Raw genomic sequence first — 23,264 nt, forward strand, 5'->3', positions numbered from 1 at the left:
TACGCCCCGCAGGATAATGTGCAACCAACCACGCCCCCAGCTCCTCAACTTCATCACCGGCAACGCGAACAAGTTGAACGAAGTCCGAGCGATTCTCTCAGACGTGCCGGGCCTGGACCTGCAGAGTCGCAATGTCGAGGGCGCGGAGATTCAGGGGACGATCGAGGAGGTGGCAATGGATAAGTGCTCGAGGGCTGCGAGGGCGGTAGGTTTCCAAGGTTTTCCTGACTTGATTCGTTCTTGTTTCTACCTTAGGCTGTCTTGTTGAGGGTGCGGGCTTTGCTGTGTCGACCTTGTCTTTATCCTCGTACGGTCGTGTCTTTCTTGCGTCTAGCTTGTCCTATTGGTACGGTTGTATCGTTCTTGCGTCTAGCTTGTCCTATAGGTACGGTTGTATCGTTCTTGCGTTTACCTTGTCCCATTGGTAAGGTTGGATGGAGTGGTAGCTCGCGAGAGAGGCGTGACGGGGATGTCAGTGCAGGAAGCCAAATGCAGTGGTTTGAGATCAGGTTACTCCGCCCGCGGCTTCACAATTACTATGATGCGCGGTAATCACCCACTGCTTGTACGTACTTCTACTGACATTGAGGAAACAGGTCAACGGCCCGGTTCTGACGGAAGATACGGCCCTCGAGTTCCAAGCACTGAAAGGGCTACCCGGGCCGTATATGTGAGTGACCCTTCTGCCTTCAGTCTCCCATTCTCCGAGAGCTTGGAAGGACTATCCTTGTCGCCCTCTACCTCAAAAATTGTTCCTCTCAACTTTGGCTCTTCGTCTTTCAAGGCTCAGAATATCAGATGTCCAAAGTACTGACCGCCACCTTTTCGGTCATGCAGAAAATACTTCCTCCAAGCCCTTGGCCACGAAGGCCTGAACAATATGCTCGCGGCATATGAAGACAAGACCGCCTTTGCCGTGTGTACCTTTGCGTACTGCGCCGGACCCGACCACGAGCCGATCCTGTTTCAGGGTCGCTGTCAGGGCAAAATTGTGCCGGCTAGAGGGCCACCTGTCTTTGGTGCGTATGATACTCTTGCTCGTGCCATCTTGGTGCTCTCCTGAAACAAAGCCCGAGCTGACTGTCCGGTGGTCAGGGTGGGACGCTGTTTTCCAATTCGAGGACGGTCAGACGTACGCAGAGATGGAGAAAGAGAAAAAGGTGTGTTTCCTCTCCTTGCGCCACCCTGGAGCCTGGCTGATCCTGGCAGAATTTGATCTCCCATCGCGGCAAGGCCCTAGCCAAGCTGAAAGCCTGGCTCGCCGGCGGTGACCTCGAGCCTTGAGTGTGGTGCCCTCACTGTTCTCCGAGAGTCATAGACATAGACATGGACACGTCTGTTGGCATGGACATGGATCATTAGAAGACACTTCCGTAGTAGAACGGGGTCCTTTCTCAATCCTCTTGTCCTGACGCATGATCTTTGACCCAATTCTTCACCCACTGTAGGATCCGCTCTGCGTTGTCTTCGATATCTTCAGCGTGGACACTCTTCAACTCCACGACCTGCCCTTCGTCCACCCACCCCTCCTTCGCCTCTTCACTGACCACTCCAAAAATCTCGGCGTCCATATTCTCCTGCACCTTGTCATCCTTGTATCCTCTGGCGGTCAGCCTGTCAAAGAGCACATCCGTCTCTTCACACCTCAACACCACAACGAGATCCACCCATCGTACCGCGAAGCCCGCGGTCGAGTGCCAATCGATCACCCACCCGCCCGGGCCTTCGCCGTCGTCAATCTCTTTCTCGACCTCGTCCATCAACTTGTCCTCATCCACAACGAGGGTCTGTAGATCTTCGTCGAAGCCTGTATGGCATTCGCGGGATTTCACGAGGTCATTGATTGAGAGATGTTTCAGGTTGATGGCGGGACTAGAGGACGAGGCCAGGCCGAGGAGTTGCGTGGCAGTGGAGGTCTTGCCGACGCCGGGAGTGCCGGTTATGATGATGTTTGGGAGAGAGCGCATTACGGGATTGTCGAGTTGGACTGGGGAGAACAACGCGAACGATAATTATCCGTTCCCAAAGTTTTTGCGACTCGTTTTCTGTGTAGTTACTCCGCATCGACAGTGCTGTGTCGTGCGGTTAAATTTCCAGTTTCGGAACCGCACGGCGGCAGGACAAATACTCTCCGCGAAGTTATTTTCATGGCCAGTCTCACCACCAGCTGTAATAGGCGCACCGAGAGAGAGCCCGGAGTCGCTACTTTGATTGAGTGGGCTGGCGTTGGCCCTGAACCAACAATATCTTAGGGCCAGCCAGGCAATGGACACAACATATCAAAACACAGATGGAGACCGCGACTGCGGGACAAATAATTACACCACAATGGAAGCGTGGTGTGTTCGGAACGTCAAGCGACTCTCTGGTCCAACTGCTGCTTTTGATCTTGGACATTAGAGATGTTTATGCTATGTGGTACACACCCACTCGCATATGCCCGCCAGGAAGGAGTACAGGAACAATATGGCATACATTATATGGAGGCTGATCGATCCACCAAACAGGTCGTCACATTCAGGCCGACGTTCCGAGTACACGGTACGGGTAAGTAGAGGGTGTTCGCCCCAGAGGACATTTTCATCATGTAACATGTGGTAACCTCACTCTCCACGGTTCAAGAACCAAAGTTCACACTCGATTCGCTCGTCCTCAGTCAAGTTTTCTCGCACGTCCCCCAGCCTCCTCATGACTTTCCACATCCCCGCCGTGTTGGTGCTGATGCTGGTGCTGGCCAGTCTTCGCACCGGTGCCGCCAACCGTGTCCTTCTCCAGCCGTACCGCTGTATGATTCGTCAAATACTGCGACGAATCCAGCACAAAGCACGCCGCAATGATGGCGATGACGCCGAAAGGGATGGTCGCCCAGAACACGCGCTTGAATGCATACCCGTACGCGGCGCGGTAGGCGGCCAGCGTCACGTCTTGAACCTCGGGTGTTGCGCCCTCGATGGCGGCAAAGGCGTTGGGCACGCCCGTCGCGGCGCCGACCACTGCCGGGATGAGCTGCTCGAGGTTCCCGGCCGGGAAGCCGGCGGCCAGGGCGGCGGCGGTGACGCGCTTGGGCATTTCAACGGTCACAACCGAGGTGAGGATCGTGTTGAAAATGGCGTTACCGACGCTGCCGCCCGCGCTGCGGAACGTGCCGATGAGGCCGGAGGCGATGCCAAGTTCGCGGAGCGGGACCTATGTGGTTGAATTAGTCCGAGCTTGACGAGGTTGTGCTGGCAGAAAGGACGAGGACAATCAAACTGGTTCCGGCTCTAAAAAGGGAGATGAACAAGAAGGCAGAGGGCAGCCGTCACTCACATGCAGACCGGCAATAAAGTAACACAGCAGGGTGATCATGCCGAAGCAGCCTTGGCCGAAGAACTGAAAGGCCATCCACGCGGGTTTGCTCTGCGGCACGGCGACCGAGTAAAGCGCGACAAACACGAGCTGGATGGTCAGCGCCACGATCATCTGCATCTTCAGATGCTTGATCTTGTGGGCGATCGCTGGTATGAGCGTGCCGCCAACGAAGTTGCCAATCCCGTTGGGCAGCTGCGTCAGGCCGATCTGGATGCCATCGCTCTCGAACATGTAGAGCGTGCCCTGCGGCAGGATGCCGGACATGGAGTAAAAGATCATGCCGGCGACAAAGACCACGACGAGGAGGACCGTGAATTCGCGGTACCGGCGGAACAGGTCGAGGGGAAACAACGGCTGCTTGGGCACGGTGAAGTCGTAGACGAAGCAGGCGATGAAGACGAGCACGCCGATGACGATCGGGGCGATGACCGACGCGCTCTTCCACGGATGCGCGGGCGTGCCTGCCCAGGTGAGCCCCACTAGGAAGACGGTCAAGCCCGACGTGTACAGGATGATGCCCATGTAGTCGATCTCCTTGATCTCCTGCCACCGGGTCTTCTCATAGTCTCGCCGCGGGCGCGAGGGCGGGAAGTACACGAGCGCTGTCCCGACGAACGAGATGACTGAGTAGATGATGGCGATGTAGAAGCACCATCGCCACGAGGCCTTGGAGACGAGCTCGTTGGCGATGATGACGCCGCAGATCGCCCAAGGAATGGCCATGGCGCCTTCCGTCCACGCGAGGCCGACATTTCTAGCTCCAAGTCAGAACATTCATAACCTTGGATGAAGTTGCCATTGTGGCTGCGGTAAGAAATCAAACACATACCGCCACTTATTGGGAAGCAGCTCCGGGATACCCGCATATGCCACGAAGATGATGCCGGTTGCAAATCCGAGCAAGGTACATGCCACGACGACTGTCGTTGTGGTTTTCGCCGTCGCGCCGACAATCTTTACACGGCCGTCAATCTCAGCAATTCTTGCATCTTCCTGACACGGACAATACTTACAGCGCCGACCACGGCGAAGAGCTGGCCGCTGAGCGTCACGTATCTGCGGCCAAAAATGTCGCTGAGCGAGCCTGCAATGGAGAAGGAGACCGAAGACGCTATGGACCAACCACCGGGCATCCACGCGATGTTTGATACGTCTCCCAGCTCGGTTCCGATCTGGAACAAGATCGCTGTGATAAGGAGGAACCCGCCAGACACTGGTCCCACGAAAGCGAGGCCGAGGAACTGTACGGCAATCCGTTAGTACTTGGCAGACACGCAAGAACCAAGGTCGACTTGCGAAGATAGACAGCACGGTGCCCCAGGTGAGCTTCTCCGGCCTGTCGGGGTTATCTTCAAGGGCGGCACGATGCGGGTCATCTTCCAAGTAGGCATCGTCAGCCAGAGGCTTCTCGTGGGCCACGGCTTGAGGTTTCTCGCTGTCGCTCATGGTTGTCCTGATCTCACCCGGGTACTATGGCGTGATGCTGAGCTGTCTAAGCAGGGAGCTGCGCCAGCCTAGCCCCGAGCATCATTTCGAGCGACTCAGGATATATAACCCATCGATTATCGTTCGAGACCCGTCGAAGTCTGGGGAACCGAGGGAAGCTTCCCAAGCACGAGGGTCGGCCCCGCCTTTTCCCCATGATTCATGTGGGGACATTCCTCTAGCCTGATCTTCCAGTGGCTGCTATTGGTTGTATAGGCGTGATCGTGGAGAAGACTTATCCTTGGCTTGAGCTAAGTTAGGCTTCTTTTCGCCCGAAGCTGGAGACGGCAGCGACCTTGTTGGTGGACCACGTGGTGGTGCTAGAGCCAGCTCAGTAATGAATCGAGCGGGATACGAGGTCAGGAGCATTCAAGTGTGGCCGCAGAACTCGTCGGACATAATTGTAGACGCCGGAAGCCCCGGGAGGGCCGCCCACAACACGACCGAAGGAACCGGTCACAGAGCTTGGTGGAGCAGCGCCGCCGCCAGTCTTCACCTGCGCGATCCTCCTGTATACCAACTCAGCCTCGACTTATGCCACTTGCCACTATCGATACTGCTGCTCGTGTCTCAACGTGGTTGTTCGTGGCTGTTGGCGGCTCTTCACCTTCGCGACACCTACGACGCCTTCTTCAAACGTCCCTCATTGTCAGCCTTCCGCCACCACATCATCTTGTGGTACCTCGAATAGGATGACCGGCCTAAAAGCATGGAATTCAAAGTCTGATTTTTCTATCACAGTTTTGCTGCAAGATCGACTAAAGTATACTCACAAGGTCGCCATCCATAGCCGCACAGATTACTGCTCGAAATACCCCGTACTCCGGAAACCTCTACCAGGCAGCCAGAAGGGACCGCCTGATTCTCGCCTAAGGCGCAGACCCTTGTTCGATCGCTTAATTAGGGAGTCTGGCCCACAGCCAGGCTTGGACCTCAACGAGTAGAACCACGAGCGGAGGCGAGACTCCGCATTGAAACGCATCTCCTGCCTGCCTTGTGTACTAATCGATTCTCTTCCTATCTGCAGGTGTCTGCCTCAGCTCGCTTCGAGCGCATTCCCGATTCCCATGCGCTCGGGAGAAGATTGGGACTTTTGCAATCGAACACGCCTCATTGGTTGCCGACACAAGCACTACAAGCACCACAAGCACTCTAAGCAAACAACTGGGCAGCTTCGCCTTGCGGAATACGAGGATGCCGTTCTGTACCATAGGTCGCATGGCAGGTAGACAAAACGCAAACCACAGAATGCAAGCCCCAGACGCAAATTTCAGCCTGACTGACCGGCTGACCGGCTGAACGGCAGTGGCAGAGTCTGATGCTCCCACCGCAAACCCTTGAACTCCAGGAAGGAAAGTTGGCTGGGACGCAAATGGTATATTATACTCAGCCGCGTCAACCCTCGACCTCTCCTCGGAGCCATTTGTGTTCAGTGTCCGGTATATGTTCACTCTGAGAGCCTTACATACTGCATATCTCATCATCCTGATCCTGATTTCCTGCCTGCTTTGTGCTTGTCTCCGGTAATCCCCACTCCCTTATACACTCTCACTAGAGTACATTCCGATCCCGAGCAAGCAGTCAGCCATCCAGACAAGTATACGCATTCCCACGTCTCTCTCCACAATGAGCACGACGCAACACCTAGGCGTGGCCCTCTGCTACGACACACCCCGCCTCCAGTTCTACAACTCGGCATGCCACACGGTGTCCCCACTAGGCAACTACGGCAAATACGTGACCGGCGTGTCCCGGCGGTTCAACTGCTTCGGCGCCGCCATGGGGTTCTTCTACGACAAGCTCGTCGCCGGAGGCGAGACCAACGCGTGCGTCTGCACCTTTTACAGCCCCGACGGCGGCGATACCGTGCCGTGGGAGTTCGTCACGCATTACGGGCCCTGCAACGGCGCGTGTGTCTCCCAGACGTTCACCTGTAATGGGTTGAAGCCTGTGCCTCACAACGGCGTGGAAGAGAAGGTCAAGAGGGAGGACAACCTCCTATCTGCCGACGAGAGCGTTTACGAAGAGCAGCATCTCTCTGGTTTGGCCAAAAGGAGCGAAGCCGACACGGCCACGGCCGCTTCTTCTGGGGCTGCTCTGCTTGAAGTTGCTGGTGCTGTCAATTGGAAGGCGGCGGTGTTTGTCGCGACGATAATCTTGTGTAATGCATTTTTATGAGCGAGGAACCACTGGACCAGCGTCCAGGCTACTACGAGTGACATCAAGGTCCGAATCGATATCGGTGAGGTGGTTAGGTAATTAGTGATCATGTTGTTGGAAGAAGGGCTCGACTTCCGAAGCATGTACTAAAGTCATGGCTCAGCCTATGCCGTACTTATCTGGTACTCGTACTCATTAAAGTGCCGTCTGATTTGACGCGTGGGCATATGGTCCGAATTAGATGTTCGTAAAAGCGTTCGCTACTAGCCTCCCTCACAGTGTCTGCCTATGTTTGAGCATGAGCGCTGTCCTTCTCGAACCACGGCCTGCCCGGATACTATTCCCCGGGCCTGCTCCAACTCTTCATCGCCACGTTGCTCTGATAACCGCCAATCCGCATTGGGCAAGCGGCATGGCATGTTCAGCTCAAGGCGCATATCTGAATCCTTCCACGCCCTCCAGCGCCGGCCTCTTCCCCTCGTCCGCAAGCCGGTTCTGGCGCTTCAGATACATGCTCATCCCAAGCGTCACGGCCGAATAAAGAATCTGCATGGCAATAGTCGACCACATGCCGGGCAGATATTGCTAATCACCGGCATTCAATTAGCATCGCATTCACGACGTTTTTTTCAAGGGCTTGAGCGCATCGCAACCGTCGCAAGACTCACCGGCGCATCCTGGCTGCGGAAGATCGTACTCCCCGTGATCCCGCCCGCGGCACCCACACTGATCATCACGGCGGCGACGACCCCCTTCTTGCGCACATCGGCGGTCTGGCTCTGTCCGTACGCCAACGTGCCGGGCACATTGGCTTGGCAGCCGAACACGGCCAGGAAGAGGCCAAAGTACCGCACGCCAGGCGGCTTCGGGTACAGGATGACCAACAGGCCGACAATGCCGATGACGCTCTGGAAGACCAGCACGGGCCAGCGCACGCGGTAGTGGTCCGACACCCACGCCATGGCGAGCGAGGCGATGATGGCAAAGACGTAGGGCGGCGACCCCAAAATCTGGGCGAGCGCGTAGCTGAAGCCCATGCCTTCGCGCAGGATGATGGGTTGGAAGTACGCGATCGAGTACACGCTGGAGGCGACGATGAAGTATTGGATGGAGCTGCACAGAGCGTCAAAACTAGGAGGAGTTTCCGCGGTGGGGAGGAACGTACTAGATGATGAGTTTCCAATCGAGAAGCATGCGCATCGATTCTCGCAGGGTCGGGTGGACGTATGCTCGCGCCGCCTGGTCGGTCTGGAGACGCGCTTGAGCAATGTACTTTTGTCGTGGGTTCAGCCACTTGACTCGTTCCGGAACTGTTGGCGAGCATGTCAGTGGTTTTTCTTGCGCAAGACCAATGCCAACAGTAATTCTGCTGCAGAAGACCCAAGGCCAACGCCGGTGCTGCTGCGAGGACCGAGGCCAGAGAGGCGACGCTTCACAAGGCGCAAGGCGTGGCACAAAGGGGGTGCACTCACATTCGACCAGGAAGATGGGAGACACCAGCCCCGCCACGACGGTGGCGATGCCCTCGATGATGAATATCCAGCGCCAGCCGCTGCGATACATGCCGTCACCGACACGGATCAAGGAGAGTGCGTAGGCGAAAATCGGACCGAACCCCGACGCCAGCAGAGACGCCATATAAAACAGCGACACGCGGCGGGCGGTCTCGTATTGACGATACCACGACCCGATAATGAAGACGCCGCCGGGGAACACTTCCGGAACACCTGGTCAGTACCAAGGATGTGGAAGGGCGGGAAGGCAGCATGCTACTCACAGCCGGATTCAAAGATCCCCAGCAAGGCCCGACACACCGTGAGAGCCTCCCAGCTGTGTACGAAGCCCATGCCGAGCACGCAGGCTCCCCACGCGGTGATGAGGAAGCCCAACCACATCTGGGCACCCAGTCTCCTGATCACGAGGTTGCTTGGTAATTCGAAGATGGCGTAGCCTTGGTGTGGTGATTGAACATCAGCTGTCGGTTTTAGAATCGCGGTTACCGTTGGCACTAACCGATGAAGAAGACCAGTAACGCGATGGAATACCGTGCTCCGACCGTGAGCTCGAGATCTACAGCCATACCAGCAATATATGCTGCCGAGATGTTCGTTCGATCGAGCAACGACAGGCCGAAGACGACGCAGAGCATGGGAAAGACGCGCCAGTCCAACTTCTTGCTGGCATTATTGTTAGTCTTCTGGGCATGTGTGCCATAAGTAGGACAGCGTACACAAGCGCTTTTTCCTCCTCGGGGGTCCAATCTTGCTCGGTAGGCGTTGAGATCTCTTCATCGTTGCGATACGATGCCTCTTCTGACTTCTCGACGTGAGTTACTGAGAGCGGCTTCTCTGCCATTTCGATGCTCGTGGAAGCGCGCGAAGAGTTCAGAAGTACAAACGTAACAAACGTCCGAGTGGAGCAGGGTCGAGATCGACTCGCCGTGGTGGTTCAGACTTATATCACAGCATTACCGCCTTTGTTCCGACACCCTCGGTTTCTGGCCTGCACGTCGTGGCCCCGCGTCCTGGTCCCATGGGGTGTACAACCGACGCTGTTGCGCCAGGAAAGACATGCATCCAGCCGAAAGCGCTGCCCAATGGTCCGGGGCGGGAGAACAAGGGACAAGAACGCAAAATAAGACTTCTGAGAAGCCAAGCCTGAGCCTTGGACCGCATCTTCGTCGAAGAAGGAACTTGAGCCCGGTAGGCGACGTCGAAAGGACCTAGATAGTCAATGATCTGTGGCTGTGGTGGAGAAAACAAGACGTGGGCAAGGCGCCAATGCTCTCGGCAGCCGGTTTCGAGGAGATCTGGGGAAGTCCGTCTCCTCGTATTTCCGCGTGCCCAGAGACGTGACAAGGATTAAGAGCATCGCGGAAATCTGCCGATCGCCTTCGAGTCAGTCTTCTCGGAATCAGAAGTTCAACTGGGTGGCTTCTCGAACTGTGGGGGGCAGCGCTTCCCTGCTTTCGAGATTCGACAGTTGCGATTCGAGGAGCGATGTCGGATCCTAAATCCACAAGTGAGTAGTACCACCAAGGAGAAGAGCTCACAGTCCATTGGTCTCAGAAGGTTCAATACTTGTTCTTGAACTCTCGCTCAACATTAACATTGACATATAGTGTTCGGGTCCAGGACACATAACAACTCCACGGCCAAAGTTTGTGCCAGTGCGTGGGCTTTAACCAGCACTGCACAGCAGTCCAAGTGTCTCGATAACTCCGTGGTGCTATGCCCAAAGCTTGTGTATGAAATTTGCTCGTGTCAAATCCTCTCCCCCCCGCTTACGCTCGACAGGTTCCACCCAGAATCCAAAGTCCAGGCTCTTAGGCGCCAATGGCTTCTGAATCACTGATCGCTCCGTCCGGTATACCTTGTTGCTCTTGCTGGGCCATGGCTTGGGCAGAGACGATTTCTGCGAGGCGCTTGAGGCGCGGTGTCTGAAGCCCTATTGCGCGTTTCAGTCAGTACGTGATCAGAATAGTTTCCGTGCAATATGGAATGCACAGAGATGGATACTGAACTTACATGACGGAGTATACGTCTCCAATGCGGTGATGACTCTTGGCTCAGCAATCTCATACGGCCCACTGTCTTCCATGTCAACCGGGGCAAGCAGCAGCACGTCACTCTTCTCGGTCACTCTCGAGGCCACGGCTTTCATGATCTCACCGTTGATGGGCTGCTCGTAGTCTGCGACGAGGTACTGGTTGAGGAGTTTCTGGATCTGATTCGGCGACAGCATCCAGCAGATGTCCTGAATGATCTCGATGTCATTGAGCGTTGCTTTCTTCAGTTGCAGCAGTTTTGTCGCTTGCATAAGATGCTCCAACTGCAGTGTGCCCTCGGGCATATCATGGCTTTTGCACCATTCCTCAATCCTCGTAATATTGTAGTTGATCTGCAATCCACGCTTCCACGAGAGGAAGTTGCGCCTCATGAGGAGGTCGTTGAACGCCGTAACACCGACTAGACGCAGGAGTTCCGTCACTGTCTGAGTGATGATGCTGTCTTCGAGATAGTACGCCTTCATCGCCTTGAAGACATTATTCAGCAAGCTGAGCAGGTTGTCCATGCTGTAGGCCGGGGTGTTGTTGGACGGAAGCAATTTGCCCAAGAAACGGTTGCTCTCGTTCGTGACAAAGCCGGGAAGAGACTGCGATTCGATGATAGCAGGCACAATCATCTTGTGCAATTTCTTCTTCAGCACCTTCATCCAGGTATGGTAGATGTTGAACTCGAGACTCTCGAGGTCGTGCTTGACAATTTCAAGCAGACGATCATACTCATAGTTGTCCGTCTTTTGAGCTTCATACCAGTCCTCGGCCAAGAAGACGAAGGATAGCATCTCGTGGACGTTAGACAACCAGAACGCCCCAGGGTTGATCGCTTCCTCTCCTTCGTGTTGCATGACTTCTTGCTGAATGGATTGCATGACATTGGCGAGGAAGCGCTCGGATTCCTTGACGAAGCCATTGTTCCACATCTCCGAAGTCACCAGATTGATGAGGTAAGATGGGAACAAGACCTCTTTGTCTGTCGGAGGAGGGTTGGCGCCTGGCTGAGGGATCTTGATGCCTCGAATAAGACCCATCGTGACTTCGTCGTTGAGTTCTTCCTCTTGAGCAAGGAGGTTTTCAAGTTCCACCTCCACGCTATCCAAGCCGGGATTGAACGTAGAGCCGGAGAGAGTCTTGGTATGGGTGTCAAGTGCCATCGACATAGGACGTGCGTTGTATGCGCCGCTGTATCGGTCCGTTTCACTTCTCTCCGCAGCTCCAGCACTCCGTCGCTTGACGGGCTTTTTGGAGGAAACGAGATTGATCAGACCATTGGCGAGCTGTGAAGTGCCGTTGACATACTCTCCATTGGTAGCGCCGTTCGTGATAGGGGGAGGAGGAGCGCGTCTGGCAATTTCAAGCTGATCTTGTAGCTCGTTGATTTGTTGCCTCAGCGTGCCCTTCTCGCTCTCGTGCGTCGACACCGATGCCCGCAGGCTCTCAAGCTCGGCATTGGAAGTTTTGAGTGACTCCCGCAGCTTGCGTTCTTCCTCTTGCAGTCTCTTAGCATTGCCCATATGCTCGTCGTGACTGCTCTGAAGCTTGGCGTGATCTTCTTCCAGCGCAGCCAACCGTGCTGCGACAATGCCAGCTTGATTGGCCTCGCTTTGGAGTTCCCGAGATCGAGTCTCCAGTGCATTGTGTCTTGACCTCCACGATTTCAGTTGATTCTCGTAGTTCTCCAATTGTGAGACCAGACCCTTGTTCTCTCGTTTGAGTGCTCCCAGCGATTGCGTAAGCTCCACGACTTTGTTCTCCAGTTTGTAGGAAATCTGCTTGAGGTCGCGGGCTTCCTCACGCATCTTCTTGTAGTCTCGCCGGGCAACCCTACCACGCCACAAATTCTGTATGATAACCACCTTTCTGCGGTGTTGTCTCCAGGCACGTAGTGCTCGCCACGAGAGGAAAGCTCGTTGAATTGTGATCGCTGCATTGCCAATACGTGTTTCGAGGATGTTCTTCCGGCACAGATAACCTTTGGCGATCGATTCGAACAAGATGAGGTTGCTTCGGATCTGAATATACTCTTTTCGCACCTTTTGGCCCCTCCACACTCTCTGGATGTCGGTGGCCGCTTTGGTCCGCCTCGTTTCCTCGGCTTTCCGTCGGGCGAGGAATGCTCGTGTCGCGGCTTGAAAGCTCAGAATGGACTGTCTAGCATCAAGATACTTGTGGCGGTAGTATTTCGCGCGCAAGTTCTTCTGAATCATGATAGCACACTCTTTAAGACGGGCAGACCGAAGATTCTCCAAGAAAGCAAGCATGCCGGCACGGAAGAAGATCTTTGTCAGACCAAGCTGATATTTGTCCGACTTCTCGTGGGCAAGCTTGCCTAGCGCTTTGACAAGGATGTTTTGTGCCATGGTACGAATCTCGGTCGTCCATTCTGCGGATCGGCACAACATATAATAGCGGAGAGCAAATTCCTCGTAGGTCCATCGTGTCGGGTAACCGGCGGTGCTGATGCGGACGGTTTCAAGAACACCACAAGCTCGAAGTTGATTCAACACCATAGGACCTTCAAACTTCCACGACTCCTTCGCTTCATTGGGCTTGATACATCGAATGTAATGTGCATCCGTCGAGTTGATGGTTTGCATGAGCTCGATCAGAGAGCTCTTGAAGATACCGCCCAGGGTGGGCTTGCGATTAACAGCCACGCCGACTCGGCGTCCTCCTCCAGCACCTACCGTTTTTGATGAGGCCTGGGCTGTGTCCTTTTCTCTGACCGACGCGGCAACTTCAAGCACCTCGACCAGGAAGCGATTTGTCGACTTCTTCAGGACTTCCATCTGTTCATCAGGTACGGTATCACGGTTCTTGTCGATGAAGCCATCGGACTCGTAGGTGACATCAAGGGCATAATGACAAACCGTGAAGGCTGATTTCCCAAAGCGGGGCTTCTTGTAGAACTTCTGCTTGTCTGCAGCAAAATGGTGGTGCAGTTTTGTCACGAAATGCTCATCTGAACCCATAGGAAGCCTAGATTCCTCATCTAAAAGCGACAAGATACCCAGTTTTCCTTCGATCAGGTCGATACAAGGCTGATTGTCGGAGAAGTCAATAAAAGTCCAGTCGATCTCTTCGCGCATGTATTCTTCCTGCTCAAGTTTGAACACATGTTGATTGAATTCTTGCTGGAGTTTTTCATTGGCGTAATTGATGCAAAATTGCTCAAAGGAGTTCTTCGCAAAGTGTTCGAACCCATAGATATCGAGGACACCAATAAAGGTATTGAGTCGCTGAAGGACTTCCTCAGTCGCGAGACCGTGATTAATCGTCTCGACCAACCAGTCGAACAGGCTAGAGTAGATGAATTTGGCGACCGAATCCCGGACGACAGTGGCTTGCTGTTGAGTGAGGTTTGAGGTGATCTTCTCTCCTCGCGTAATGAGCTGCTTCTTCACCGTCCACTTCGCAAAGTCGCCCGCATCAATACCCAGGATCTCACATGCTTTGACAACGGACGGCTCGTTTGAGGAAAGGGTTGAGTCAGTTCGTGTGGCAGTAATCTTGATGTTACCGATATGCAGAAGAGCTGCAAGAATCCGGAAGATCTCCTTTTGCGAGGCTGAGGAGACGTTAATGGTGGTCAGCGACTTCCTTGTCGCAGCGAACTCAGCAGCATCGTCAACACCGTCGATTGTAGGCTCGTTTCCCTGATTAAGGTAGTCGAACTCCTCTACCGATAACAAACCGAGCTCTTGTTTCTCTTCTTCAGTGGCGCCGGCCACCAACTGGTAGAATATGTGGTAATTCCGCTCTTTCAAAGGCTGAAACACGAGTCTTGATCGTTCCAGCAGATACGTTCTTATCCGGGCACCAATAATGTCGGTATTCGAGTCGAACATGATTTCGATGTATTTTCCAAATCGCGAGGAGTTGTCGTTTCTCGTGGTCTTCGCATTGCCGAATGCTTCCATGACTGGGTTGGTTGCCAGGATCTGCTCTTCGGTCTCGCTGATGGCATCAGCTCGGGGCTTTGTCCCCTTGCTCGCTTGCCCAGGGGCTCCTCTCGTCGCAAAGTAGCGCATGATGTATTTGGCACTGACTGTTTTACCGGCACCAGACTCTCCAGATACGACGACTGTTTGATTCCGCGTGTCTCGCAACATGTCTGTGTATGCTTCTTCCGCGATTGCAAACAGATGGGGTGCTTGGGACGCTCTTTGCTTCCCGGCGTATACTTGCACCATCTGGGGCACATAGAGGGAGTCTACTCGTGCGAAAGGATTGGTTGCTATAAGGACGATACCGCTATACGTGTAGATCTCTTTCTGTGCATATCGAAGCTTGATGGCCTGCAGGATGGCAGGTTCGTTCAAATGTGAGAGATTCGTGAGATCTTCGGCGGCCTCAAACATAGGAGGATTCATCAGAGGCGGGAGGGAGGCATTTTGCGTGTCTTGCAGCGCGGTCTCTGTGGTTTCGACGACTTGCTTGGACTCATCGGAGAGGGTGAAGACGAGGGCTATCCTCCCATCTCCAAATGCCTTTCGTTCCGCAAGCTCGCCGGGGATGAAGCCCTCGGCCTGGTTTGGGAACCAGGCCCGGGTGCCTACTTCCCAACTCGCCATCGTGGGCGGTGACGATCAACGCGTGGGCTCAACTCTCAAGTATTGCCAATGAGGACAGCCATGTATTCGGAGATGCAAGGAGGTGCCTGCAGACGTGTCAATGGCTTTCTTCGGCCCGGAGGGAACTGAAGATACCGCCAGAAAGGGGACTAACAGGCAGGAAAGAAGCCAGTGATGGTGATGAGATGGTGATGAGATGGTGATTGAGATGTGTGTACAAACGCCTGCGCTGAGGTGCGGCTGGCCGTTGACTTTCTTGGGGACAAGTTTGCGGGTGTCAGAAAGTTCCTGGGTTCAGCAAGACGCGTGCGCCAGCACCAAGGGTCCCGCAGGGGTCACTAAGCTCTTTCCACCCAAGCGCCGCTTCATCGCCAGCCCCTAGCCCGCCCTGACTCTCCACTCCAGGCCTAAGCAGCCTCATAAATTGTCCGGCGGCCGTTGATGGGCTGCTCCGGGCTAACCCAGGCACCCCCTTTTGCCGCCTATCTGCACGAGCAAGGGTTAAAGCGAGAACTGTGACAGGCTTCCGCGCGCCTTCCACGAGATCTGCCCACGATGTTCCTACATAGTGCAACGGTCTCGATTCCGGTGATACGCACAAGGAGGGCCGCTTTTCTTCTTCGTTATCCCCTAATCCTAGGCTCAAAGCAATTCTCCAAATACCTCGTAGTACCTACTGCTGGGATGCTGGCTAGGAAACTTTCTGTTGCTTTCTTCTCTCATGCCCTCTCAACGCCATACGGAACCCACAAATGACTTTGATTTCATAACGGAACTGGGAGGAAGGCCCGCCTTGGGCTTGACTTGCCTGTCGTGCCGTCACGCGTTATCGATCAAATGGATCTCAGCATTCTCAAACGCCCATCATGCCCCAAGCCGCTCAGTTTGTGGCGCATCTGCTGTCTGTGGACCAGCATCGGGCGCATATGCTGCCTCAACAGCATGCCGCAGACCTACTGCTCCTATCCAGGGAGACATAGCCGTCCATGTCTTCCTTGACAAACTGCGCTTACTGGTTTTTGCACTCTGATGTCTGCTGAGAACGAGGCTTTCCACCTTCTTCCTCATCGTCTTCGTCAGATTCAACCTCCTCATCGTCCTCGTCGTCATCTTCGTCCTCATCGTCGAACTCGCCCTCTTCGGCGTCCTCAAATTCTTCAAAGGCCAAAGCTTCGCCAGTGAACCAGTCAATGGCGCGAGGGATCAGCTTCTCCTTGATGTCTTCGCCCAACTGGTAGTCAAGCTCGAGGCGCTCTTCAATGTCGGAAGCAACCTCGTCTTCCTCGCCGGGCGCAGCTGGGGGTGCGAAGAAGTTGAAGAATGACTCTGTAGGGACTGTCTTCTTGATGACTCGGGTTTGCTTAGTGTCTGTTCAATCGTCAGCAATCAGTCTTAGTGGAGGTGATGGCTTGCGCACTCTTGTTTCTCTGCTTCTTGCTCTCAATTCTAACGGTCAGATCTTTGCCAGCCTTCCAGTCGATCTTGTCGCCCTCGGCATGATCATAAATGAAGTCTCCACCGTAGCCACTTTCCTCCCGATAGAAGTACGTTTTTGAAATGGTCTTGTTTGTGAAGAAGTCATTAGGGGCGAACTCGAAGATCAGGCGGAAACCCGGGCGATCCAAGTACTCCATGCGGATGTCTGTCAGGGATCTGAGGGCTTCCTCATCGCGGTCGGTGATGAGTTCGGCGAGGGAGATTTGGTTCTTCATGGCAGACAGCCAGAACTCTGGGATACCCTTTGTATCGTCTGCAGGTGTCTCTTCCTTTTTCTCCTCCTCTTCCTCATCCTCGTCCTCGTCCTCCTCGTTCTTTGCCTTCCCGGCTGCCACCTCGTCTTCGGTAGGCTCGGCATCGCCATTGACGATTTTGGCGCGCTTGACGTAAAGTGGGGTGAACTTGGCAAAGTACTTCTTCTCAAGCTGTAACACCTCTTCTTGGAATTCTGCTTCTAGCTTTGCATGGTCCTTCTGAATGCCCTTCAGCCCATCGACTCGGCGACGCACTTGAGCAGGGAGTGACTCGATATAGCCGGAGGAGCGGCCGATCAGCCCACCCAATTTCGCTTCCATCATCTGCACTAGGGCTCTATGAAGAATGTCAATATGTTTCGGTTCTGGGGCGTGCAATCGCAACGGCGTTTCTTATAATCGATCGGATGAGCGGATGAGGGGGAGACTTACGGATTCCGAGCAAACAAGCTGGCCGCAGCAGCTCGATCGAGATCCTCTTTGCAGCATTAGTTTTTTGTCACAAGATCGGTGGGGCTTCCACAGGCAAGTCGTGCTCACCTTCCTCAATAGATGGGACTCCCGGCTGGGCGGCATGACTTGAGATGGGTGCGTTCGACGCGGGTGCTATCCAAAACTGTGAGCGGCTTCCTAGATGTGCGTAGGAAGTATTCACGCACTGTTCTGGGGTGTAGGCGCCGTGATGTTGTTGCGCTTGGGTATTTCTGACGCCATGGCGACGGTCGCGGTCTTCGTGTGACAAGTTCGACAAAGTGGAAAATTCGGATGTTGTGGGATGTTGAGAGTTACTCTGTCCTGGCCACGGCCACTTTAAAGTGAAACTGCGGTCAAAGTTTTTTCACAACAGCCACTTGACAATGACGTTTCCGCAGTCAGAGACCAAGGACTGAACACACGGTGTAAGAAGGCACCCCGGAGGAAGGGAATAGCAGTGATATGTGAAAGGTTGAAAGGTGCAAGCATTACCTCGAAGATTGACGATACCGACTCAACTAACCTAAAACTTCCAGCCCAACCCATTTCCCATTCACGTTGTGCAATCCCGCGCAAGAAGGTGGCAACCAAGGCCGGTCCACGCTATGCCGAAGTTGTCGTGGCTGGACGTGCCCTGCCACGCCTGCTCGCTTTGGAGGATCAGAAGCGGCAGTATAGCACTACGGTGGTACACATACACGCTACGTCGGGCACGGTCGGGCTCTTTTCTGACACGCCTGGACGTCATAGTGCTGCACGCTGAAATTCTAGGTAGGTATGGAGCATACTCCGTACTGCACGGAGTGCCCATCGTGCTATCTCAATGCTGAGCGCCGCACCGAGCCTTGCCTAAACCACCCTTGCTTCACATTTTACCATACGGTATCCTTCCTCCTCACCTATCGGCAGGCCAGCATGTTATAGGATTGTGCCGTAGAAGGCACTTGTCCGCCCGCCATGGACACTGATGGACATCGTCGGTCGTTCCGGCGCAGCTCGAGCGCAGGACGACGTTCGATGCAGAGAAGAGACTCAAATCTCTCAAACGCAGCTTCCATTCTCTCCCAGGTGGAAATGTCGAGTGATGACATTTTCAGTGGTCCCATATCGGAGTCAGTGCCGTCCAGTGTCACGGGCTTCCAATATGCCCTTCCCCGACGCCGCGCCGGGAGCATCGCCAGCTTCACGTATTTCCAAGAGCAGGAGGATCAAGAGACAACCCCAGACTTCTACTCCGATGAGGAAGCGGTCGAGAGCGACGACGAGCTGGGCCACGCACTCGATGAAGCCCGAGATTTGGAGGCTGGTGTCGAGCAGGAAGCTCCCAGGCGCAAGAGTTCGGGTCGGTATCGATCGTCGGCAGACCAACCACTCCTCCGAAGACATGAGTCGGCGCGAAGCGACACTCAAAAGCACGACGATGGCGGCAATTTCAGCCAGAAGCTGTATATTGAGACCGAGGATTTGACAATGGCCATTGCGGGCTTCAGAACCAGCAACCTGGGCTACCTAATATACCTGGCAATCTGTGTTCTAACCGCGGGTATTGGATATCTTGTGTTCCGCTGGATGCCGCGATGGCGTATGTCTCTTATTGGATCTCCTGCCCCTCTCAGGAAATGCTCTTGGGTTGTCGTAGAGGTGAGCTATGGCCCAGAGCAACTGCGTCCAAAGAAGAAGGCTAAGAAGTTTCAGAACCAATGGGGCGAGTTCACGGTACACAATGTGTCTTCGGAGGAGTATGGCCACCCAATGTCAACCGTCTTTACCGCACCGAGCAAAGAGAAGATGAATGGACATCGGTACGACGAAGATGCCGAATTACCTCGCCTTAGATTTGTCGACTACCGGTACATGAGGCTGCTGTATCATCCACTGGAAGACAAGTTCGTGTTGAACAACGACTGGTGGGACCCGCAATGGGTTTCCGTCAAAGCTCTTCGCGAAGGACTTGATGCCGAGGAGAGGGAGCCACGGGAACAAGTGTTTGGCAAGAACCTGATCGAGATCCATCAAAAGACCATACCTGAACTGCTGCTGGATGAGGTCGGTTGTTTAGGATTTATCATCTCTTGACAGACGCTGACATTTGTCAAGGCATTTCATCCTTTCTATGTCTTTCAGATCGCTAGTCTCATCCTCTGGTCGATGGACGAGTACTATTACTATGCAGCAGCCATATTCCTGATATCAGTCTTCTCCATCACCACCACTGTCATCGAGACTCGTTCGGTAAGTGGTCCTATATGGTCCGTGCCATTGACGCTGATCATTGTGCAGACGATGCGCCGCCTGAGGGAAATCTCTCGCTTCGACTGCGATGTGCGCGTCCTTCGCAACGGCTTTTGTGGGTTCCGCAAGTATCATGTCGTGCCTTGCTAATTCTCTTATAGGGCGCGCGGCACTCGCGAGTGAACTTGTTCCGGGGGACGTCTATGAGGTCTCCGATCCTTCGCTGACTCAACTTCCTTGCGACAGCCTGCTTCTTGCGGGTGACTGCATCATCAACGAGAGCATGCTGACAGGTATAGTCGACAAATGACACAATGTACAGGACTGACAGCTGCAGGTGAATCTATTCCCGTCTCAAAAATTCCTATCACCGACGAGGCGCTTCCCTATGTCGATCTTGGGGCCACGTCGATTCATCCAAGTGTAGCTCGGTATTTTCTGTTCTGCGGGACGAAGATCATTCGTGCTCGACGACCACAGGATACCGATGATGATGAAGCCGTCGCTCTCGCCATGGTTGTCCGCACTGGCTTTAACACGACCAAGGGTGCACTGGTCAGATCCATGCTTTTCCCCAAACCGTCGGGTTTCAAGTTCTACCGCGATTCCTTCCGATACATTTCAGTCATGGGCTTCATCGCCGCGATTGGTTTTGTCGCCTCCTTCATCAACTTTGTCAAGCTTGGTCTGGCATGGCATCTCATCATCGTGAGAGCCTTGGATCTCATCACCATTGTAGTTCCTCCAGCTCTCCCTGCAACCCTGACTATCGGCACCAATTTCGCACTGTCAAGGCTGAGGAAGCAACAAATCTTTTGCATTAGCCCTCAAAGAGTCAACGTGGCTGGGAAGCTCGACGTGGTTTGTTTCGACAAAACAGGAACGCTGACGGAGGACGGCCTGGATGTGCTCGGCGTACGCCTTGTGCAGCACCCAGAGATTCGGTTTGGTGACATACTAGAGGAAGCACGCCAGCTTCTTCCTCCGGCTCTGTACGACCGCGACCCAACCATCGACTATCGGGTCAACAGGAACATGCTGTACACGATGGCCACCTGTCATTCGCTCCGACTTGTCGACGAAGAGCTGATCGGCGACCCGCTCGATTTCAAAATGTTCCAGTTTACTGAGTGGTCATTCGAGGAAGGCTCTCGCAACACAAGTCATTTCGTCGAACCAGGAACGCATCAGGCTGCTCCAAGCGTGGCTCGACCTCCACCTGGCCTCGAGTACGACCTGGACGAGTCGCAGGACAACGACAACCCAATCCGAGTCGAGCTCGGGATTTTACGCTCCTTCGAATTCGTGTCGCATCTGAGACGGGCCAGCGTCATTGTCCGCCAGCAAGGTGACCCTGGTGCCAACATTTACGTAAAGGGTGCCCCCGAGGTCATGAAAGACATCTGTACCCCGTCTAGCATTCCTGACGATTTTGAGGATCTACTCAGCTACTACACCCATAAAGGCTTCCGTGTCATTGCGTGTGCCTCAAAATATGTCTCAAGGTTGAGCTGGGATGATATCCAGAACATGGACAGGTCCGACGCCGAATCTCGCCTTTCACTCATCGGCTTCATCATCTTCGAGAACAAGCTAAAGGAGATCACCACCGAGATCATCGAGGAGCTCAATGAAGCCAATATCCGGAACGTCATGTGTACGGGTGACAACATCCTCACTGCTATCAGCGTGGCAAGAGAATGTGGCGTCATCGACCGTAATGCACATTGCTTCGTACCCCATTTTGTTGAAGGCGACAAGATGGATCCGAAAGCACGACTCAGCTGGGAGAGCGTGGACAACCAGATCTACCAGCTCGACGAAAATACCTTGCTCCCAGCGCCGCTTTCTGCCGAGGACGACACGGGTGCTCCATATGATGCGCTCGCTATCGGTGAGTACACTCTGGCTGTCACAGGAGACGCGTTCCGCTGGGTCATCGACTTTGGCTCCAGCGAGATCCTGCAAAGGATGCTCGTCAAAGGTGCCGTCTTCGCACGGATGTCCCCTGATGAGAAACACGAACTCGTCGAGAAGATGCAAAGCATCGACTACTGCTGTGGGTTTTGTGGCGACGGCGCCAACGATTGCGGTGCACTCAAGGCTGCAGATGTCGGTGTTTCCCTATCTGAAGCGGAAGCGTCTGTCGCTGCACCATTTACCAGCCATATATTCGATATCTCCTGTGTTCCCGCGCTGATCAAAGAAGGCCGTGCAGCCCTGGTCACGAGCTTTTGCTGTTTCAAGTACATGAGCTTGTACTCTGCAATTCAGTTCACCTCGGTCAGCTTTCTCTACGCTTCGGCATCCAACCTCGGCGATTTTCAGTTCTTGTTCATCGACCTTGCCTTGATCCTGCCACTAGCCATCTTTATGGGGTGGACAGGTGCTTATCCGGTCTTGAGCAAGAAGCGACCGACGGCGAGTCTTGTCTCCCGGAAGGTCTTGACTCCGCTGCTTGGTCAGATCGTGCTCCAGCTGCTTGTCCAGCTGGTAGCCTTCGAAACGGTCCAGACCCAGCCTTGGTACATACCGCCACGAGTCGACAGACAAAAGTCCAGCGTCGATAACTCTCAAAACACGGCGCTCTTCCTGGTCACCTGCTTCCAGTACACGCTGTCCAGCGTCGTTCTAAGCATAGGACCACCATTCCGACAATCAATGGCGACGAATGTACCATTCTGCGTTACGATCGTCGCCGCACTCCTCATTTCCTTGTACATGCTTCTTGACTCGGCCAAGTGGTTGATGCAGTTTATGGATCTGACCGAGATGTCCCTAGACTATGATCTCTTCCTGCTTGCACTCGCGGTGGCCGGGTTTGCAGTTGCCTATCTGACAGAGCGCCATTTCTTCCCGTTACTCGCGAAATTCATTGGGCGGGTCAAGGTGAAACTCCGTCCTGCCCATCCGAAGAAGAGGAAGCAGTACAAAATCATAGCCGAAGAGATACAGATGAGCAGATAGACACTCTGAGCTTGCCAAATGGAAGGATCTGGGCAGCAGACACACGGCGTGCTTGAATCGCCAATTTCATGCATATGTCCCAGGTAGAGCTTGTCTTCCCCAGGACAAAATCAAGAATACCAACATCCCTGCTTGCCCCACGACGGCTCTACTGCCTAGCGTTGATAGAGCCATACATGCCCAAGTGCAGCTACCTGCCCCTTACATCTGGAACGACAAACATGCACATTTGTCGGCACTGAAGTCGTCTATCCCGCGGACAGCTTCCTAGAGGTCGTATCAGGGGGTTCACCGACTGCCGTTCTGAGGGGTATCTTATACGCAACATCTAGGTAGTCTATCATCACTTTCTTGAGATCGCAGAGGGGAGGGGACAAGTTGAGTAGAACAGCCAAATCAGGCGCGAGACTTCTAGGCTCACGTATCTGCTCTGCGTCCGCAGCATAAAGCACAGAAGCTGATGCTGTGTTTGATGGCATTGCCGGTGTGGCGAGAGGACGAAGAGGAGCGATCCACCCTTTCCTGTCCGCAGCTGATATACCGCAGGGTATGTCGAGGGAAGCTGTATACTGTGTTCTTTGTCATCTCTGTTCTGTTCCCTCGGCATGACATTGACGCATGTTTCTTGACATCACAAGCACAGCTGCTCAAACGCCGGGCAAATGCTCATGTGGCCATTCGTGAATGGATGTATGTACAATCAGTGGT

General features: G+C 54.2%; 8 protein-coding genes across 8 annotated transcripts; 3 read left to right on the forward strand and 5 right to left on the reverse strand.

The window, feature by feature from the left end:
• Positions 1–16: 16 nt before the first annotated feature.
• A1O7_03501 (Ham1 family protein) lies at positions 17–1,284 on the forward strand (the record flags this gene model as incomplete). The annotated part of the gene is made up of 5 exons (XM_007757520.1): positions 17–205; positions 597–670; positions 838–1,019; positions 1,096–1,160; positions 1,210–1,284. 5 exons carry the CDS (start codon positions 17–19, stop codon positions 1,282–1,284), a joined length of 585 nt encoding a protein of 194 aa, XP_007755710.1.
• A 110-nt stretch (positions 1,285–1,394) lies between these two features.
• Positions 1,395–1,967, reverse strand: A1O7_03502 (uncharacterized protein; the record flags this gene model as incomplete). The annotated part of the gene is made up of 1 exon (XM_007757521.1): positions 1,395–1,967. The coding sequence occupies one exon, from the start codon at positions 1,965–1,967 to the stop codon at positions 1,395–1,397; it is 573 nt and encodes a 190-aa protein (XP_007755711.1).
• A 685-nt stretch (positions 1,968–2,652) lies between these two features.
• Positions 2,653–4,797, reverse strand: A1O7_03503 (uncharacterized protein; the record flags this gene model as incomplete). The annotated part of the gene is made up of 5 exons (XM_007757522.1): positions 2,653–3,186; positions 3,310–4,105; positions 4,181–4,305; positions 4,365–4,592; positions 4,624–4,797. 5 exons carry the CDS (start codon positions 4,795–4,797, stop codon positions 2,653–2,655), a joined length of 1,857 nt encoding a protein of 618 aa, XP_007755712.1.
• A 1,665-nt stretch (positions 4,798–6,462) lies between these two features.
• A1O7_03504 (uncharacterized protein) lies at positions 6,463–7,014 on the forward strand (the record flags this gene model as incomplete). Its single annotated transcript, XM_007757523.1, has 1 exon — positions 6,463–7,014. One exon carries the CDS (start codon positions 6,463–6,465, stop codon positions 7,012–7,014), a length of 552 nt encoding a protein of 183 aa, XP_007755713.1.
• A 408-nt stretch (positions 7,015–7,422) lies between these two features.
• On the reverse strand, positions 7,423–9,351 carry A1O7_03505 (uncharacterized protein; the record flags this gene model as incomplete). Its single annotated transcript, XM_007757524.1, has 7 exons — positions 7,423–7,581; positions 7,665–8,109; positions 8,162–8,306; positions 8,469–8,711; positions 8,774–8,947; positions 9,010–9,173; positions 9,227–9,351. 7 exons carry the CDS (start codon positions 9,349–9,351, stop codon positions 7,423–7,425), a joined length of 1,455 nt encoding a protein of 484 aa, XP_007755714.1.
• Positions 9,352–10,321: 970 nt separating this feature from the next.
• Positions 10,322–15,132, reverse strand: A1O7_03506 (uncharacterized protein; the record flags this gene model as incomplete). The annotated part of the gene is made up of 2 exons (XM_007757525.1): positions 10,322–10,443; positions 10,524–15,132. 2 exons carry the CDS (start codon positions 15,130–15,132, stop codon positions 10,322–10,324), a joined length of 4,731 nt encoding a protein of 1,576 aa, XP_007755715.1.
• Positions 15,133–16,141: 1,009 nt separating this feature from the next.
• A1O7_03507 (nucleosome assembly protein 1-like 1) lies at positions 16,142–17,597 on the reverse strand (the record flags this gene model as incomplete). Its single annotated transcript, XM_007757526.1, has 5 exons — positions 16,142–16,500; positions 16,550–17,220; positions 17,316–17,361; positions 17,424–17,489; positions 17,543–17,597. 5 exons carry the CDS (start codon positions 17,595–17,597, stop codon positions 16,142–16,144), a joined length of 1,197 nt encoding a protein of 398 aa, XP_007755716.1.
• Positions 17,598–18,314: 717 nt separating this feature from the next.
• On the forward strand, positions 18,315–22,556 carry A1O7_03508 (ATPase; the record flags this gene model as incomplete). Its single annotated transcript, XM_007757527.1, has 6 exons — positions 18,315–18,998; positions 19,053–19,403; positions 19,455–19,589; positions 19,638–19,704; positions 19,751–19,882; positions 19,927–22,556. 6 exons carry the CDS (start codon positions 18,315–18,317, stop codon positions 22,554–22,556), a joined length of 3,999 nt encoding a protein of 1,332 aa, XP_007755717.1.
• Between the last annotated feature and the right edge of the window lie 708 nt (positions 22,557–23,264).

Source organism: Cladophialophora yegresii, assembly GCF_000585515.1.
Source record: "Cladophialophora yegresii CBS 114405 chromosome Unknown aczIN-supercont1.2, whole genome shotgun sequence".
In the NCBI taxonomy this organism is placed as follows: domain Eukaryota; kingdom Fungi; phylum Ascomycota; class Eurotiomycetes; order Chaetothyriales; family Herpotrichiellaceae; genus Cladophialophora; species Cladophialophora yegresii.